Genomic DNA, 19846 nt, shown 5'->3' with positions numbered 1-19846 from the left:
ATAACATTGCGTCTTGATCATTCCAGGGAGCAAGCATCCACTGTTGTGATCAAAGCACTAGCTTGTGAAGGGTGAGTGTGCTGCCGTCGCACTGTGGGCAGGAGTCATCCAAACTCACAGAAGCACAGAACCAGCTGTTATAATCCCTTCAGGCAGAGCTGAGGCCTGAGGGGAAAGGAACAGTGGCTGTGATGCAACTTCCTTCTGCCAGCTTCATTTTTTCTCACATAAAATCCACCCAGCGTGTCACGCATCTCAACTTGCAGATCTCCACAGAATCCAGAATCAGGTGATTGAGGCCAGTCAGGGTGGAGGGAGCTGATTGACATTTAGTTCTGGTTAAATAAATGTCTCTTCTGTTCCCCCTGAGCTACAAGCACTCAGAAGCATAGGTCAGTGACACAGCTGGATAATATTTCTGATTCTCTTCAAGTGCTGGAAAAGCAAATCAAGAGAAAATGCCAGTACAGAGGTTAATGAAATAACAGCATCATTATGACTCAGTTCAAACAAAACTTTGAGATGTATTGTTCAAGATAACTATTCCTTTTATCTCTGGTTTCCTATTTGTGCTGCCATATCAGCATTTTTATTGTCTTTCAGGATTCCTTTTGCCTTATCACAGTTCAGATATGTTATCTTTGTGGACCTGTCTCTCCTCCTGTTCAGGTTGGGCAGGCTTTATTGACTCACTTGGCCCGGATTCGGGCTGATAATTGCTGTTATTTGTAGAGAAGAATGCCTCAACAAAAGCTTTTTACTTCAGGTATTGTTGAAGCATTAAGCCTTTGGTTGTGCTCTGCCCTCTACCGAGCTTTAAACTCTAGACTGTGTCCCAGTTACTGCAAACTGACTCCACATCACAAGTTTTAGGTCTTTGTCGCTGTCTTCATCGCGTTAATCCCCTTCGAAATGACTTTTCATTGCAGTTGTGTAATCTCCTCACATGGGCAGACTTATTCTCCATCCAACAAGGTCAGATGAGCTCCCCCAGTCTGTGTTACTAAAGCTCATTAGCAAGCAATGTTTTGTTAGATCGAGGAAATTGAGGGAACTGAAAAGAGGAAGAGAGACTTGAACTCACCAAATGAAGCCTCCAATTTAAAACACGACTGAAACACTGGTGTATAAGATAAGATAAGATAGATGGTGATAGATGGTGATAGTTTGTCACCTGGAGGCACTTTTTGAATCTCAGGTTTTATTTAGATGCACTTCTCTTTTGAGGCTATTCAAATGCAGTGTTGGTTTTGGGATATTTATGAGAGGATTTCTCCAAAACCTTCTTGTATGCATTGCAGATTTCATGTCTGGTGTGTGATGCTTTAAACCTGGAGGTATTTGTCGGTGCAATAAATATGCCAGGCGTGTAGGTGGCACTATAACTGTCTTGTTCAGAAGCGGCTTTTAGTTCAGCTCCACTGAAGTAGAGTTGGGCCGATCATCTGGTGTATTGGCAAATGCTAAGTGTAGAAGTGGAGCAACAGATGCACCTTTTGTTTAAAGACGGTCAGCAGATTGAGCAGCACAACATGGTAGTTTGCAACTAAAGTAATAATGGTACTGAAGGACTGTTGTATGCACTTGCGCAAAGCGGAGTGTGACGGCTTACTGTTTACATGGAAGCAGTGGTTGCAGCATTTCAGAAAAAATCCACTCTGGAGGCTGTTTTCAAAAGTTTGCGATTAAGGTTGGCTAAAACGCTGTTTCCGTGTAAATGTGAGGCTAAAACGCAGTGCTAAACACACAATACTTTTGCGTTTCACCCTAAAACTGTTGCCGTGTAAACAGCCCCTTAGATTTGGGTTGTACTCCCGTTTTCCACCACTAGCCAGCGCCAGTTAATAGTTACTGCTGAAGCGTTATAGTACTTAACAACCCAGATGTAAACAAAAACAGCAGACTCCGTGATCTCATGTGTGGCTGGTGATCAAAATAAGTAGAGCACTTTTTAAAAAAAAAGCCAAGCTAACTTTTGTGGCTGCTCGGCCTGCAGCCTCTTGAGACCTGATGGATTTTAAAGAGTCATCAGGATATCTTTTTGTGCCATTCACATTTGACACTGTAGCAATATTTTCTAACATTACTAACTGCAAGTTTCTCTTTCAATATTTGACCAAAGTAGGAGTAGTAAAGGGGTTCATCATGGTTGCAAAATCTGAATGGTCTGTGTTGGCAGTGAAGCACACCTTGTTGTCTAGGTTACTGTTTTGGACATTGTTAAAAACTATTTTTTTCATGTCAGATTAACCTCTGAAGACCCAGCGTCCATATATATGGACATTACATTTCTGCTTCTCAGACCTAAGATACTTCATTTCTTAAAACTTTGACCGGTTAGCCACATTTAGGGGCACTGCCCACATCATCTTTTGGTGAAATCACATTACACCATAGACCAGGGGTGGGCAAACTTTTTGATTCGTGAGCCACAATGGGTTCTAACATTTGACAAAGGGGCCTGACCAGGAGCAGATGGATGAAGTGCTTTGGTAACTATCAGGGTATCATTCGTTCATTCCATATCTGTTTTAATCCAGAATCCAAAATCGGAAAACGGATAACGACTTGTTATTCAATTTTTTGTTTTCAAATCAAAAATCAGAAAACAAGTAACGGTCTATTTTTCGCTGTTTATTTTGTTTTGAAATTGAAATTTGAATATGAGAGAATGGAATTATAATGGGATTTTTAATCTGTGTATTCTTTCGTTATTCTGTTTCAAAACAAAATCAAAAAAACTGACTTGTTTTTTTGTTTTTCAGAAAAACGGAAAAACGGAATTACTGAAAAACAGAAAAACGCATTTTTTCTGTCCTGGTTTTAAAAATGAAAAAACAAAAAAAATTTATAAAAGATTGTGTCCAAATTGTTTGTGTGATATTTTGATATTAAATGTGAACTCTCTATATATATTAAAACATAAGAATTGCAGAGAAAATAAAACATTAACAAGGTTATTCATTTAATTAAAACGTTTAACAGGCCGCATGTGGCCCCCGGGCCTTAGTTTGCCCATGCCTGCCATAGACTGTAAAAAAGATGGACATCATCTTGGTTGGCTTGAAGTGAGGTCACCACAAAAACTGCTCCCCCAAGTGGATAGCTGCAGTATTGGTCAAAAAATTAATCTCCCCAGCCATTCCAGACAGATTGTTTTCAAACTTTAAAAAATTGATGAACCTCATAAAAATGTTTCTCACGTCCGATTGTTGCAGTGATTTGAAGATATCTTTTGGCTGTCTTGTATTCAAGTCCTTGTTTTTCTGAAAAGTTTCGTTTTCTTTCGTTACAAGAGGTCAATGCATTAGACCCATTTTACTAAAAAAAACCCAATGTATTTAAATTTAATAACACTACTAACAAACAACTAATAGAGAACTCATAACACAAATAATAACTTCCCCTACAAAGAGCAAGTTTAGTTTTTATACTTGTTAGGTCTTACTTATCCCAAATAGTAAGGTGAATTAAGAAGTGCACACCAAACAAAAGCTCAGGTCTGTAGAGGTTAAGGTTTTTGGGAATTTGATGAATGGCTTTTACTGGGTAGGTGTGTATAATGGCATGCATGTATCACTCTTAATGCTCAGGTTGTATGTGTGTGAATGCACAGTCAGGGTTATAGACTCCATCGCACGAAGGTGACCTCCAGCAGGAAACATTTCTGAGTGAAGCTTTCCTCCTGTGTCGATGCAAACACACACAGAGGGAGCTCTCGCTGCTGCTCCAGCACCGGCAGCCCTGCAGCGCTAGCCTACATTTTAGAGGAGGAGGGCGAAAAATATGGTGATGTCATCTCTATGTCTCTCGCCCTCCCTCTCTCTCCCTCTCTCTAGCTTTGCCTCCCCGTCTCTCAGAGGCTGTGTTGTGAATGTAATGGTGCTATCTGTTCCCAGAGCTTCATGAGGTAGGTCCTTCATTCACCTCTCTGTACGCCCTCTAGCACACGTGCATGCTGCATCACTCCGGCTGTCTCTGAGAGTTTTTCTGTTAGCGTGTATCAGCCGTGATTAAACAAATGTTTTTACTCTCTCGGTGTTAAATAGTCTTACTCTTGAGGCTCTTGGCGGCTGTTTCACGCTGTGAATGCGTGAAGAAGACTCCGGTAGATGCTAATGCATTTAAGTCACATCACACACACAGCTTGATGATGTGTTCTGATATCTGGCTAGAAACTCAGAACGTGTCTGTAGGTGTCGGATTGCAGATAGCTTTTGAAATCCCAGGCGTAGACAAGGAGGAGATTCATAGTTGTCCAGCCTCGGACTGTGCTGATCATGACGATTTGATGACTCCCATCGCCCAGCTCAGTCTGTTTTCCCAATGCATGAGGTCATTCCGGGGTCACAAGGACCGCCTGCTGCTGCTGCTGTGACCGTTGCCCCCTTCCTGTGCTGTTGGTAAAACCTTCAAAGAATGAAGGAAATTTCAGCTGCTTGTGCTGGCATTTTCTCTCTTCCCCGTTATGCAAGAGGTACACACACAAACTGACACATATTATTCAACTCGGGCTGTGTGCGTCATGCATTTTCTCTGTGCAGCTCTGAAGTGGAGCCGGTGCTGACTTCTCTCTGTGATTTTCCTCTCTGCCTCTGTAGCAGGGATGGTTTAGAGCTCGTTAAAAAGCCAGGCAGCTGCGTTGTTCCTGCTGTAAGGAGATTGAACACTCTGAGGTCACCACAGTCTCCTTGACACCACCGGAGTTCACACCTTCTCATCCCTCTTGTTCTCTTCCTCATCAGCATTCCCATCCATGTTTCTGTGATGGATCAGATAAACCGATGCTAGTGAGCAATGAGTCACCTCACTGTGATGAAAGGGAATTAAGTTTAAATTTGGAGAGGAGGAACTACCCTTCCTACTCTGCTGCAAAAAATTAAGAATAATCAAAATTATAGGAAAAGACACAGGGAGACAACATGAACTCTCTTTATGTATCTGTAAGGTTTATTTACATACTGATGCTCTTGTCTTTGGTTGATTGCAGAGCATTTTTTTTCTGATGTAGCTGCAAGGGCATGAAAACCATCTGTAAATGACTACATGTGACTGAAAAGAGGATAAGTCATTGATTTTTCTCCAGGTCAGGATAATTCATATGTAACAGTGTAGGTTCTGTATCGGCAACACAAAACAAATATAAAGCTATATTGCTCATATTAATTATTGTTTTGTTCATTCAGTGCCTATTTCTACTTCCTGTTTTACATTTAAACACAGATCCCCATTTTAGCTTCTTTACAGATATCTCAGAATTATCCTCCCTCCTCCATACTCAGCTGATCGAACTCTCACTGACCTCTCTAATCCCTCTTGTTGACCCTCAAGCTGCCTCTTGCTTGCTCTGCATCATTAGCACACTGCTGCCTGATTAACATGATTATGTTATTTCTTCCTTCCTCCTCATTCTTCATTCTCAGCAGAATGAGTCACTCCTATCCACATTTTTTTCATTTAACATGTTATGTTTATTGGGCTATTTAAAAATTGACTTTAGACACTTGGTTGGGTTACATTTAGGGATGCACGGATATGAAAATTTTGTTCAATACTGACGTCTCATATTAATATTGCTGTTTTAATAGATAACCGGTATTTACCAATGTCAATATTGTTTGAAAAAAAAAAAAAATCTGAGATGATGTGTTGAGGTAGTTCAGAGAAAGAGTGGTGTGATCGAGAGAAGAGACGACCATGGAGAGGATCAGAGGATGGAGTGCCCAAGATGAATGCGATCGAGAAAGTATGTTTTGTCTGTTTTATGGATCAAAAACAGGAAGACAGGCATAGAAGAAAAGGGTCCACTCTTCTTGGGTAGTTTTGGTGTTTACATAGTCATAGAAAACAATATTATTTGGGTCTTGAAAGATCGTTCAAGATGCTGTGAAAATGGCCCTCAGCTAATGAGTAAAGCCGGGTTTCCACCAAACAGACCGGTTCGGTTTGTCTCGGTACGGCGTATTTTACGGTGTTTCCACTGACTTATCCCGGGACAGATCCCCAAATAACCGAGACAAGCCTTCCCACTCTTTGGGACCCTTTCGTATGGGTGCCACACTGAACCGATCCGCTCTCGGAAGGTGGAGCTACAACACTGCAGACTGTTGAGTGGTCGTAAGAATCATCACTTACCCTGACAGCGGCTGTATTTCTCCTGGTGGCACACAGACTTCTCTGAAACAAAAGCTTGATTGCACTTTGTATCAAAGAGCTACATGCCAATCACAGAGAGGGCGAAATGCTGCATGTCTTCTATCTGTGCTCTTTGTTTACTGTGTTTTTCTTCTTAGTTGGATTTACTAGTGGGGTTAACTGTGTCGCGCTGCTACAGTGCCACGCTATTGTTTAACAGCTGCGGCTTACGGCATCCGACTTGCATGCTGCCTACCTAGGGATGGGTACCTTACACATTTGAAATGATACGGTACCGATGCTCGGTACCTGGCAATCAGTACCGGTACTCAACGGTACCAATTTTTTAGCAATAAAATAGTTTTTTTTTTTTTTTTTACAATTTAACAAATATGCTCTTCAATATATAATCTTAAAATGCTGTGTTCATGTCGAGCATGGAAAATCGCCTACGCCCTCACAGTCACAAGGATGCAATTAGGTACCTAAACATGGTACCTTTTGATTTTACGTGAATCGATACCCGGTACTTTTGACATGATTCGGTCGGTACCTAAAAAGTACCTCATTCGGTACCTATCCCTATGCCTACCACAAAAGGTCACAGTTTTGCTGTGGAAACGCATATAGGATCAGGCTTAACTGTACAAAACCGTGTCAAACCGTACTGAACCGAGCAGGACTGCTTTGTGGAAACGCGGCTTAAATATTGGCTCACTTTTACACATTATCGATATCGATGCTGATATATCGTGCATCCCTAGTTGCATTTTGTCAGAGTTCAGCTGAAGCAGACAGACTGGTCAGACATATTTAAAGATGGAAAATTACCACATTTTATAAACAGAATCCATCAAATGATGGAGTGCATGTTTAACTTAATGAGTCATGAAGTTGTGACGTGGTGAGTCAAATCCAAAGGGGAAGCTGTTTATGACGATCGGTGCTACCAATACAATAACTGTATACCAGGACAAAGATATACTGTCGTTTTTTATACCGTCCCACCCAAGAATTTGCTCTATAATTGCTTCATTATTTAGCTGAAATCATTTCAGTTTTACAAAATAAAATGACGGAAGTCCTTACTTTTATTTCATTGTTGAAAAAGCTCAGTCATGACTGTGAATATTTGATTATTGTTTGTGTTTCTGTATTGTGGTCCATCTCGCCACATTTTGAGTCATCCTGCTGCAGAAAGACTTGCAACAACAGATGAAATAATCCTGAAAAGTCTTCGACAGCTCACAAACTGTAGCACCCAGTTTTTTTTTTAAAGATGTAACTCTAAGAAAAATAGACTTATTTTGATTTTTAGTTTCTTAGGCCAAAGCAAGTATCTTGTGGTTTAGATACCAGCATTAGTGTTTCACACTTGGATCTGACTTGATTAAGCTCTCCTTATATTCTGGACTCGGGATGTTCATGGATGAACTTGTCATTTTGGTCGCTGAAATTAAGTTAATTAGACTTATTCCCATCCAGCAAAAACTGGCAGGTTGAAAGTTAGTTTTTGGCAAGAAGGGGATATGCCAATTAGAGAATAAATGAACAGAAAGCAGGAGCCTCAAGACACTTTCCACATTTCTGCAAAGTATTTCTTGTCAGATTTGTCACAGCTTATGCTAACACAGGGCTTCTGAGCTTGATCATGTTTGTTTAAGACACACTTTTGTATAGTTTCTCAAACAGATAGATTAAAAGATAAAAGGAGAAAACAGAAAAGAGATGAAATGCATTTGTGCAACAGAATAGGCTGCAAGACATTTTTAATTGTGAGATTTTTTTAAATATAAAAACTTTAAGATTAGAAAATCTCATGTGCAAGGTATTTCAAAGAATGAAACTTTAAGATGTGGCTTACTCTGTTTTGCAATATCTAATTTCAAGTCTTGTAAAAGTTTTGCCTCATTTCCAGAATTACCATACATTTTCCACTCTCATCTCTATATTCTTATCTTTTCAGCAGAATGATTAGTGTTTCAGGTTTTTGCGCAGAGCTGAGTTCTCTGTGCTCTACCAGGGCAATCCTCTAACTCTGCTTACATGGTTGATTAATATTCTTCACTTGCTGACCTACATGGATTAATTCTGTTTGAATAAGTCTCCCCTTGAGCACCAAACTGGGACAGGCAGTAGATTACACTGGAGTGAGTGACTTCACTGTCCACTCGTTCTTTCTCTTTTTCCTGTTGCTTTCATTTCTAGAGAGGTTTTCTTGGTAATTCATTTTACCCTTCATCTCTATCTCATTTAGTTTCTTGGTTCATATGCCTCTTACTACAGCCTATCCGGGCAGTTTTATGGTTAAAAATATGAGACATAGCTAGTCACAAGGCTCATCTTGTCTGTTATGTGGGTAAATGTTTTAAAAAATGGGAATATCATAGAAATTATCATACAGGTTTTAGTGACGATAAGGTCCAGATTGATGAGATTGATGAGAAAACCAGCTGCACTTTGTCACATTTATCTGAAGTAGGGATGCAGCGTTACCAGTTGGTGGTATTATGGTGTTATCGGTGTATCTGTAACCCCTTAAAGCTGGATCGGTATTGGTGGAAAGAGATCTATGGTGCACATCCAGTTGGGGTGGGTAAAAATATTGATGAATTGATGCATCGATTCAGAAAACTCTGAATAGATTCATCTCCTGGCAAGTTGGGGGGACTGTGCGTCTAATGGACTACACGAATAACAAAAAAAAAAGGCAGCCAAATCAGCCGCAGCAGCAGCATAAAGCCAGATCTTTCAGCTTTAAAGTCTGACGTTTGGGTTGTTTTATTGCTCCTAAACGTGAGGTGACATACCACATATGTTCACATGGGGCATAAAAATTGATAATTGAAGCATTTTAATCAACATTAAATCAAATGGATATCGAACTGAATTGCAACCTATAGAATTGGAACCAACGGTAAACATTCAAATATTTCATAGTTACAAAAAATATTAATTTCAGTAATTCCGTTAACTCATTTTTTGCCTTTTACCCAAAACACTACCAGTCTTACCCCACAGTAGGGCATGCAGGTTATTATTTAACACTGGAATCGGATTGGTATCGATTGATACCAAAGCCCATGTATTGGTAACGATATCAGAGCCACAAAAGGTGGAGCGGTGCATCCCTAATCCAAAGAATTAATGACAAACCTGCTTGGAAAATGACTTGTGCATCAGCTTATATTGGCACTTTTGGGGAGTGACACTAGCAGCCATTGGCAGATAATGTGTTACAAACTGACGTCAGATGTACCAGCATGCTAGAACATCCTGCTGAATCTGTGAAGATGTGTTTTTATTTGGCAGTGACCTGTTGAACAGACTCTGGTGTGACACAAGAAAGCAACAGGTGATGTGCTTACATGTGTGCAAGTTTGCCATGTAAGGTATCACACATGATCACATGAGTGATTATTGAACTATATGCTAATCCACTGGTCGGGTCATGTAGTAGAAGCCTGGTGTACATCTTTCATTTTGGTTTCATGTCATTTTGAGCATAGCATCCCGTTCTGTTCTGTTTTGCATATTTGCATAATGCTAATTCAAGAGGACATCAGAGCATATTCACTTCACATCTCAACAGATCCTGGCCGCTCAAAGCGCTGCACAGCAACACATCATTTCCCAGCGTGTGTTTTGAAAAAGAAGCCTCTGCTGTGAGAGATTCTTGTGAGAGATTATGCTAAAAGCTTCATCATCACTTCGCAGGAGTGAAAGCAACAAAAGCTTTGCTAAGAATTATCAGAGTGTCTGACTGCCACTTCAAGGACTACTGATGAAGGAGAGATCGACTGCTCAGACAACAACATAGAAGCGGCTTGTTTGCTATCGGGACCAAACATGCGACACAGTCTCCTGTGCTATCACTCATCCAGCAGCAACAAACTGTATGTCTCACTTAACCACAAGTAATCAATCCCCCAACACTCAGCGCTGACAGCGGTGATGGGCCTCTATAGATCTGCCCCTCAGTCAGTTGAGAGCTGCCTCCCCTGTTAAAGAGCGATGGCTACCTCACTACAATCAGCTTAGGATCCTGAATTGATTGCTGTCCTTGTCTGCCCTTGAACTCAGCTCTGCAGTTAATCTGAAAACAATCAGAATCAGAGAGTATTTCACTGCCGCAGGCTCAAAACGACTGTGACCAGCAGTCTAAACAGATATCTCCTGATTTGATCTTATTATGCTGAAACAAAGCATTTCCAGCCGCTGTGCTTTTGTGGGACTTCCTGCTTTATTTAACAAATTAAGTCTGCCAGTGCTATGATTTGAATTATTTGAAGTATTTGACAGTCTGCAGCTTGGATTGTGCTGAACCTTTACATTTGGACAATTATTGCTTGACTGTAAAATTAACTTGGATTTAAAACTACTGAAAATAACAAAGAAAGGGTGTGGTATTTTTTAACAAGAAGCTAGGACAAGGTAAGCTACTACCAGCATTGAGCTCTAGATGGATACGATATCAAACTTTCAATCCAGTATAGAAATATATCCATGTATTTATTCACCAGACGTTCAGTACACAGGGAAAAGTCCATTGAGTAAAACAAACTGTACTCCAGAGGTTCCTCGCTGTGTCTTGACTCAGCAGAGAACCCTCTCAGCTGGTGTTTCCGGCTGTGTTTTGGGGACTCTGCCAAGCCACAAGCTAAGGATTCCCCTAGTGTTTGCCCTCTATCTTTGGCAATGATTCATGGCTCTTAGCTCCCAGTCTGCTGTGTTACTGCTGAGACCTTTTGTAATGTGAGTTGTTGGAGGGGCAGGGTGTCAGTAAAGTGTGGGAGAAAGTGAAGACAATAGATCTCTTGCAGAGTAAATTTACTTGTCGCTGACTTGTCTGTTGCTTGTTAAGTGCAGTGCCCAACATGATACACTAAAACAGAGTATGGGTTGGAAATTGGAAAGGTTTGTATACGGACTAAAACAACACCAATAAAGGTAAAGATAAGTCCACAGCACACACAGGCAGCTCCATAGACACAGCTGTTCATTTGGATGGATGGATGGATGGATGGATGGATGGATGGATGGATGGATGGATGGATGGATGGATGGATGGATGGATGGATAGATAGATAGATAGATAGATAGATAGATAGATAGATAGATAGATAGATAGATAGATAGATAGATAGATAGATAGATAGATAGATAGATGGATGGATGGATGGACCTGTTTTGGAGTTGTGGAAGAAAAGAAGATTGTGCAAAATTATTAGAATACTAGCACTCAGAAAGCGCAGAGCTCCGCCAAGCATATTGTGATCGTCACTCAACACTTAAGTCCTACTTTAATGTTATACTCCCTTTCAGCGGACTGTCTGCTACAATTTGATGTTAGTTGCAGGTTTTTACCATAATTTGTTACCTGACAGTGTTGAAAATTATGATGACTCAGTACATATTTTATATTAGGGATCTTTGTATCCAGAATATTGCCAGGTTGTCCTTTAAAAAAGTCCTGGATCCAGCCGGTGATCCGGATCACCTCCAAAATTTGATCACTACTTCTTTTCCCCATTTTGAATATTTCCTGAAAATTTCATCAAGATCTGTTTGTTACTTTTTGAGTTATGTTGTTCACAGACAGACAGACAAACTCTCCCAAAAACATACCTCCTTGGCGGAGGTAACAAACAGTGCAAACATTCGAGGTCCAATTTAAAAAGTTGTTAGGTAACCACTAAAGTGTCCAACTAGGGGCTGACTCTTGGGACAGCTGTGCAAATAGGAAATGGCAAAAAGGGAGATTTAGTCCAAAAGTCACAGTGTGCTTTCCTCCTGCCATGACCACAAGGTGTTATACAGACATATGGCCAGGGTACAAAAGAGCTCCTGAGTCTGTCTGTGGAGCAGGATTGTGACAGCAGTCTGCCACCGAACACACTTCTCGCCTGGTGGAGGTGCTAAGCAGAAGGTGGTGGGTGTTGGCCATGAAGGAGAGCGTTCTGTTCAGGGTCCTTCTCTCTGCCGCCGTAACTAGAGATTCCAGCTCTGCTCCCATCACAGAGACAGCCTTTCTCACCAGTCTGCCCAGCTGTGCTGCATCCCGCTTCTCGCTGCTTCCTTTCCAGAACACAGCAGCATAGATAAGGACACTGGCCACCACAGACCAGTCTAGCCTGTCGTCCATCCCTAAATGTTCGCAAAAAACAAGGAGACAAGAAGATAATGATAAAATACAATGACATAAAACATTTTTCTTCATCAGACAGGCAGACACATTACTTTTAAACATTCCCTGTAGCTTTGAGACCCCAATCTTTTGTGTGTTTTCCCCACCTCTGCTCTGTAGCTGCCTCTCTTGGCTGAGTCATGAACTGATTTCTGAAGCCAGTATTGAGAAAGAGAGGGGAGCATCTGTCTTGGTGTGATGGGTCCTTGAGAGTCGGGGCCAGATGAAGTGTGTGTGCTGGCTCTGCTTCCAAGAGGCTGTTGGAGCACTGGAGCATTGCATTAGGAGAATAAGTAGTGGGGGGATTTAGTGACCTTCTTGTCAGGATGTCTTCCTGTCCTCTGTGTAGTATTAGCACTATTTGTATCTCAAGAGTCCTAAAGCTCCTTCCTTCCTGCCAACACAAAACAGACTTTTTAGAAACAAATTCCTGCTTTCAACAAAACTCTGTAAATATAAAAGTTTTGTATGGGATCTTTTTAAAATTAATTTTGGATTAACAACATTGGATTATAGTTGCTCCAGGAGCTGACCTCTGTAGGGAGTGAATCATTTGGATTTTTATATGAGGTTCAAACATTATAGAAAGCTATTGAATTAAATCCATTAATTTCAATCACAACTTAATACTTGTGCTGTGCTTTCTCTGTGCCAGTCCAGGAAGTAATGGGTCGTCAGATCAGCTTGAGGTCCTCTGCCGGATGGTGATGGAACACAATACGATGGATTTTGTACAATGACGTTTCACTTTGTGTCTTATGGATTTGGCAGTACAAGACATGCTGTATTTTGTGGTCAAAAATGACTTTGTCCATTTCATCTACAGTATATAACATCATCACGGAGATAGGCAGGCAGCTAATCGTATTGTTTAACATTGCTGATCTGACCGAGCAAGCACATGTTCTCAGAACCAAACAACCTCAGCCTGCTCTTGTTTTCCCAGAATCCCCAGAAGCCCCTCACTCTATGTTTTTCATCAACAGTGTCTGGCTCTCATAATTTGACCTGAAAAGTGCCTTTCCATGTCCTCAGAAGGCAATTATGGTGCTTTACCAGAGCTCGTAATGATCTCAGTGAGATTGTCCTTTCTTGTGATCAAATTACTGGTCTCAGTGATGGAGGCAAGTAGGGCAAACCAGATTAAGTTTTTTCATCTATTGTTTATTCACCAAAGGTTTACAATGATTCACAAACACAAGTCACTATTAGAAGTCACTGAATACTGCGACTGAAACATCTCCCTGTGTAAGTGCTTAAGCTTTCCAGACTTTCACTAAGAGAGCTGTATCACCCTCATTCAAGTGTGTTTATTAGAACATACATTTAAGTGTTGCACTGTAAAAAAAAATGTTGACTCAACTCACGTTATCTCGTTGCTTTGACTGAGTTAATTCAACATGAAGTGTGAAATAATTTGAACTAGAAAAAAACTTCAAGAGAACTACGAAATATGTTGGTTGAACTAAATTCATCAAGTTTTAACAGCAAAGTAATTTTTGTTTATAATGACATGTGTTATAGAATAGAATAGAACTTTATTTGTCATTGCAACAAGTGCAACAAAATTGCAGCATTATCACAACAACTTCACTAATCTGTTACTTAAAATAATATGTTAGAACAACAAATGCAGAAAAATTACTTTTTACAGTGTGGCAAAAAAAGATGGACCTCCAAAAGTCAGTTGCGAATACCTGGATTCAACACAGTTTTTATTTATAGTCTTGGCATTTTGATTGTTTTTTTTCGCTGGTTCATCGTTCATGAAGCCTTGAAGAAACAACACGAGACAGACTGGAAATTTATTATACTAAGTTTCAAATATCCCTGTAAAGGATGAACGTTATTGTAATATTACCAGCAGTGTTCTCATCCATCCAGGCATCTATGTCATGTAATCATATTGGTAAGCAGAGTAGGCTGCTAGCTGAACTGTCACTAGCTTCTTTTCAGCTCAGCTAGTTTTTAGGTTTTGACTTCTGCGGTGGTCATTATTTACAGAGTGTCATGGAGTAATGATTAATCATTGTTTTACTGTCACAGATAAAGTAGATAAAAATAGTACAGTATTTTAGGTTATAAATGAAAACCAGAGGCACTGAAATTACAGACATTAACAGACATATCTTATCAGAGAAAAGCTAAATGCTCTGTGATGGAAAAATCAAAGAGCCTTTCTAACTTAGGCCCCGTTTACACGGAGACTCCCGCAACGATTCTTCCTTTGCGTTTTCAAAAGCCACCCGCGTTTACATGAGGACGGCGTGAAAACGATCCGCGTTCATACGACTCCAGGAGGAGAAGTCTCCTCTTCTGTTCTTTCTTTTTCTGCCGTTTTGTTGTGTGAGACGGTCGGCAATCCAACCATAACGCGCATTACCGCCACTTACTGGCTCAACTGGAAATGTGGCTGAGCGCGGAGCCTTCACCTAAAACTGCGAGTGCGCATGCGGTGACGTCACCGTTTCACCCTGAGACGCTCCGCTCTGTGTTTACACGAAGCTGGATGGAGGAGCGGATTCAGATCTTTCCACTCTGGGGAGCGTTTTCAAAAGTTTGCGTTTTCACTGAAAACGCAACGTGGTCTCGTCTAAACGGAAGGCCAAAACGCAACGAAATGTTTGCGGAATCGACCGTTTTCGGCGTCGTGTAAACGGGGCCTCAATCTTCTTGAATCATTGCCCTCTCATGTGTCCTCCGTTGCACTCAAAGGGTGTAATCGCAGTTGTGCCCCCATGCTTCATACCATCATTAACATATCACACAAAACAGCTATCCACACATGTGGCTTACTCATTTCATCTTGAAAGCATATCTAGGTCAATCACGTGTTTAGAGGCAGCTGCTCCACCCAAAAATAATCCCCCTGTAAGTGTGGAGTGTAATTAACAGATGGTCCCACTTGTTCGTGAACTCATGAGGATTCAGCTGACAGTGTAATTGTAATTTCAAACAGTGGGGTCATTCCAGTCATAACTGTGCACAAGTTGTGATCACATGGAAGTTTTGAGTTTGACCTGACGAGGGCTGGGACATGATGCTGAGATGGTAATATTGGACAGATCCATTCAGATGGCACATGTTAGGGTGTATTTACTTCCTTGTTCAACGGTTTACGTCTCTTATCACAATAAAATGTCAAAGTAAATTCGTGATTGATAGGTTATTTCTTTGTTTTGAACTGTGTATTGGTTTAGATCTTGAAGTTGCCTTATGGCACAGGGCCAGTCCAGATCAGTCAAATGTGGCATGCCAATTCTTGGAGCAGACACTGACAACTGTAGCAGTGCCAACGCTCACCGGTACTGCCAGTCAGGCACCTGATTGGCAGTACTTATTAGTCAGCTTTGCTGCTCATCCCACATCTTCCTTATAAATGTTGTCCCATTTAAAACTGAAATAAACAGGCTTTCCAATGGTATAAGATTGATTGCCAATAAACATTATTACAACAGATATTCTATCACTGTGCTAAGTTTTTATGGCCTTTTGTGATATGCTTTAGAGGTATGTGTTAGAAAATGTCTCAATAAAATGTTAAAATACCACAAAATCCCAAATACAAGTTTAGGAATGGGTACCTTTTATGTTTTAAATGATACGGTACCGATACCTGGCATTTGGTATCGGTACTCAATGGCACCAATTTTTGCATCTTTTGTGTGTGTTTATGTGGTAATAAACATCAATTTGCTTAATAATAAAAACTAAATTTTTTAAAAGTGGGGTCATTAAAATGGTTCACCTCCCATTTTTATACATGCTTTGTACATTCAGGTAGTCCCTATCATCTGGGTAGCGCATCATGACAAAACAAGAGATTAAAAAAAAACACTCCCAGCACTTAAGACTGGAATTTTGATCTCACTGTTGTTTAGGACTCAGCCAAATTTTTAGATGTTAAAAGTGCATCTTATACAGCATGTTTGATGGTAAATAGAAAACTCAAACTCTTGTCTTTTGGTTCTCTTATATATAGAGCAGCCTTATAGACAATATTTGTTGAAGATCCCTGCATTCCCAAGGGCTCAGGAAGTCGTTAGACAAGCCTCACCGAAAAGATGTCACATGACAAACCAAACTTCTTGTGAGGCTACAAGTTTATTGACCATGTGAAAATTTCCCAGCAGTGACATGGGCAGGAACCACTTAAGGGTTTAACCAGTAAAAGTAATTCACTTCTTAAAATTTCGTCTCTGAACTAAAGGCTTTTCTGTAACTCTAACTTGTGCTTCAAGTGCAAATGTCACACTTCCTTTTTGATCAGTCATGCTGTTTGTCATAAACAGTACCTTGTTCTCATTTGTAAAGCAGAGACATGAGACTCTATCTTAGTCTTAATGTGTGTGTTTAATCAGATTTAGTGGGATAAATAGATTTCACAGCTGAGTCAAGGAAATACTCACTCTGACAAAGTACAATCCCACTTAAGTCATATGGTATCTCTTTCCTCTGAGACAGTTACCCTGACTGTTATAGATACCTTTGAGTAACTCCTCAGAGGGTCAGTGAAGCAGCCAGTCAGCAGCCAGCGGAAACTTGCCCTGGGTAGATAAAGGTTAAAAACAGTGTCATGCTCTGGTGCTTCTATAGGGAAAACAAGCTACAAGCAACGGAAAAAAGAGGAGTTCAAGAAATGAATTTTTCAGGACTCGCTGGGGAAAGAAGCTGACAGGCTGACTGCCTCATCATCTTCCTCAGGAGTGTGTGGTAGAAACAAGCTGTTTATGAAAGGCCTAGAGCTGGAGCACCTTTTTTTAGTAAAAGCAGTGAAGAATGGCGAGCAGGTTCCTGCTGCATTAGTACACAAGGACAGAAAGAAAACTCTGTCCATGTGCTTCTGTATGCTAATGAGATAGATGTGTAGGCATGATTTTGCAAATAAATCCAATCTTGCTAACTAGCCATCCCACTTGAGGTGAAAGAGGACTGTGAAAATAAGAGAAATCAGTGCTGTTCCAAGTCAAAAAATGAATAATTTTAAGACAAATCTGTAAACACATTGATTATAAATGATGTTCCTGTGGTAAGAAGTAGTGAGCAAATGAAGTTAAAGATGTCGGCAGAAATCACAGTCCTAGCTCTGGATCGAAGGCTTTCATCATGTGGGCAGAGGATGGATCATTCTTTGTGGGTTGCTCAAAAACAAACAACACTGATATCGCCTTTGTTTTTGCACAACTCTGAACAAGCAGGGTGTGACGACTGCAGTATTTTTTGTTTTCTTTTCACCAAATGTGGTTTATTATGATTTGAGGGTTTGGTGAAGGTGATATTGACAAGCTCAGTTTGATACAAAATAGACCATTCTTTTGTGTTCAGCCTAAAAAAAACACGAGTATCTCTTCATGCTGCTGGTGAAGTGTTAAATAGTGGAAATATTTGGCAGTCTGTATTGAAATTAACAAAAAAAAACATGCTTTTGAAAAAGAAGCACATTTAAAATATGCCCACTTGTCTCTTGGAATTGCTAGTTCCAACCAAAAAGGTCCAAAAACAGAAAAACACTCAGTTAATACAGGTGAAGCTGAAAGACTCCAATATAAGACCTCTCAATCTTTGAAATGTTTGCTTGAAAAATGACAGAAACTTGATTCTAAAGGTCGAAACAGCTGACTGATGTTGTCACATGTCTCTTGCCCCAGTTGTAACATGTCTCCACTCAATAATCCTATCTCTTTTCCTTTTTCTCTTCACAGATATGCTGTCATCATAGCATCCCTCACAGGCCTGACTCTGGATTAACTCAACCATGGAGTCCTCCTCTGAGTCCCAGCAGGAGCCTGAGAAAACTTTGGTGAGTTACAAACTTTCATATGGTGATCCAGCGCCACACAAACAAAGCATTTTCATTCCAAAACAAAAGCTAAGTCTCTATTTTTTTTTTTTAAATGGAGGCTGGTCCAGAACTCAATGAGGTTTTACATGATACCTAGACTTTTGTAAATGCTTCATTTTCAAACCTGAAGACTATAGAAGACAGTGGTGCATTTTTCAGACTGTCCACTTTCTCAAATCCAATCCCCTGCCACCTGTCTTCTTTAACACTGATGCTTCCCCCAGATAATTATCAGTGTCCTCTCATGTAGAAGTCTCAGGTTAGGAAGAGCTCCTGTTTCAGTGACTGGATGAGGACACTCTCTGCACCTAATGATTAGCTAATGGTACTGAAGTTGCTAACCTTACACAGACATGTCAGACTCAGTGTGGCAGACGCTGCACTTTGCTACCTGTAATTAAGCTTATGTCAATGTTGGTGAGCCTGTGTGTGTGTGTGAGTGTCAGTAGTTAGAGGAGGCAGCGAATGTCACTTTGGCTGCAGACAATTAAAGGTCACACATTTGTTCTTTTGCTACATCCTTTTTCTGGGAAATAGATGAAACAAGCAACAGGACAGTCCTCCATAGTTTTTGGTCTTTGTTCTTGACTTCAATATTTTGTAAAAAACTCTTCCACACAGAATAAAATTGAGGCATGCTCTGAAGTGGTATTAGCTGTATTAGCCAGTCAAATTCATGTTTAGATAAAATAAAAGTACCATCAAAAGTTTTGGCTCTGGGTGCAACATGTGACGTTCAGTGACATGATTGTTGCTAACAGCCAAAAGTTGTAGTCTTCTCTTTCTTGCACAAAACATACCACAATGTATGCAGCTGACAGTGAACAGAGAAGGGACTCAAACCACTAACCATATTGACCTAAATACAACATGATGCTAAATAACCCTCCCCCTTTCTGAGAAACATTTTTGGAAAGACTGTAATGATAGTCATTAATTAAAAAAGGAAGTTTTGTTTCAAACATGTTTGGAATGAGGCAAAAGTGATGCTGTCCACTGTTGTTAGGAATATCGACTAAGGTCTTCTTGATCTTGATCTCAATTATCCGATCTTAGCCGATCTCTGCATTATTTATTGATCGGGGATTGGCCAAATTTTTTGACCAATAATAATGATTTCATCATTTGTGTTGGCTGTCACTGAGCACAGTTTGCTGCTGAATGGTAATGGTCCAGTTTAACAGTGTGTTTTGAGTTTGCCCAGCCTTATAAACTAGATAAGAATATAGTAAATAACAGTATCAGACCTAAGGTGAAAACAGTCCAAAAGCTATACATCAATTAGAGGTGTGAAAAAATATCCATATGGCAAAATATCGTGATATTTTGACCTCTGATACGATACCAATTTTTCAACCTTTAATGTCTATATTTTTGTCAAAATAAAAATTATTTTTTTAGCCGAGTTCAAAGTAAAATACAACTTCAGCTCTTCCACTACAGTAGATAGTGCTGTAGAGCTTCTACCCTGTATGTTGCCAATAGATTGTATAATAAACATCATCTCTAAGTATATTTAAAATATTTGATTTCTAAACTTGATTAAGGGATGTTGGTTATACTAGGCAAGTCACTATGCCATGGACATCAGTGTTTTCCTTGGTCCATTTAATTTAGAGTAATATTTTGATTTCCGTTAACAAAATCTCAATTTTCTGTCCTACTTAATTGTGTAGGATATT

General features: G+C 40.1%; 1 protein-coding gene across 5 annotated transcripts in view; it reads left to right on the top strand.

The window, feature by feature from the left end:
- The window catches only part of osbpl8 (oxysterol binding protein-like 8), a 119817-nt gene that overhangs the window by 10294 nt on the left and 89677 nt on the right, over window positions 1-19846 (top strand). For 3 of the 5 annotated variants that reach the window (XM_074697875.1, XM_074697873.1, XM_074697870.1), the window contains exon 2: window positions 18025-18122. Coding sequence is in view for 3 of the 5 variants with exons in the window: in XM_074697873.1 (XP_074553974.1) it covers window positions 18078-18122 (45 nt within the window). In the remaining 2 variants the exon portion in view is untranslated. Of the gene's footprint in view, window positions 1-3790; window positions 3911-18024; window positions 18123-19846 lie in introns of those variants that run through there. The other 2 variants (XM_074697871.1, XM_074697876.1) reach the window with 2 other exon arrangements.

This window comes from Halichoeres trimaculatus, unplaced genomic scaffold (assembly GCF_033239565.1).
Source record: "Halichoeres trimaculatus isolate MK-OKI-2021-1 unplaced genomic scaffold, fHalTri1.1 fHalTri1_scaffold_21, whole genome shotgun sequence".
Lineage (NCBI taxonomy): Eukaryota > Metazoa > Chordata > Actinopteri > Labriformes > Labridae > Halichoeres > Halichoeres trimaculatus.
Note: the sequence above shows the minus strand (reverse complement) of the source record. Positions and strands in the feature narration are given on the sequence as shown.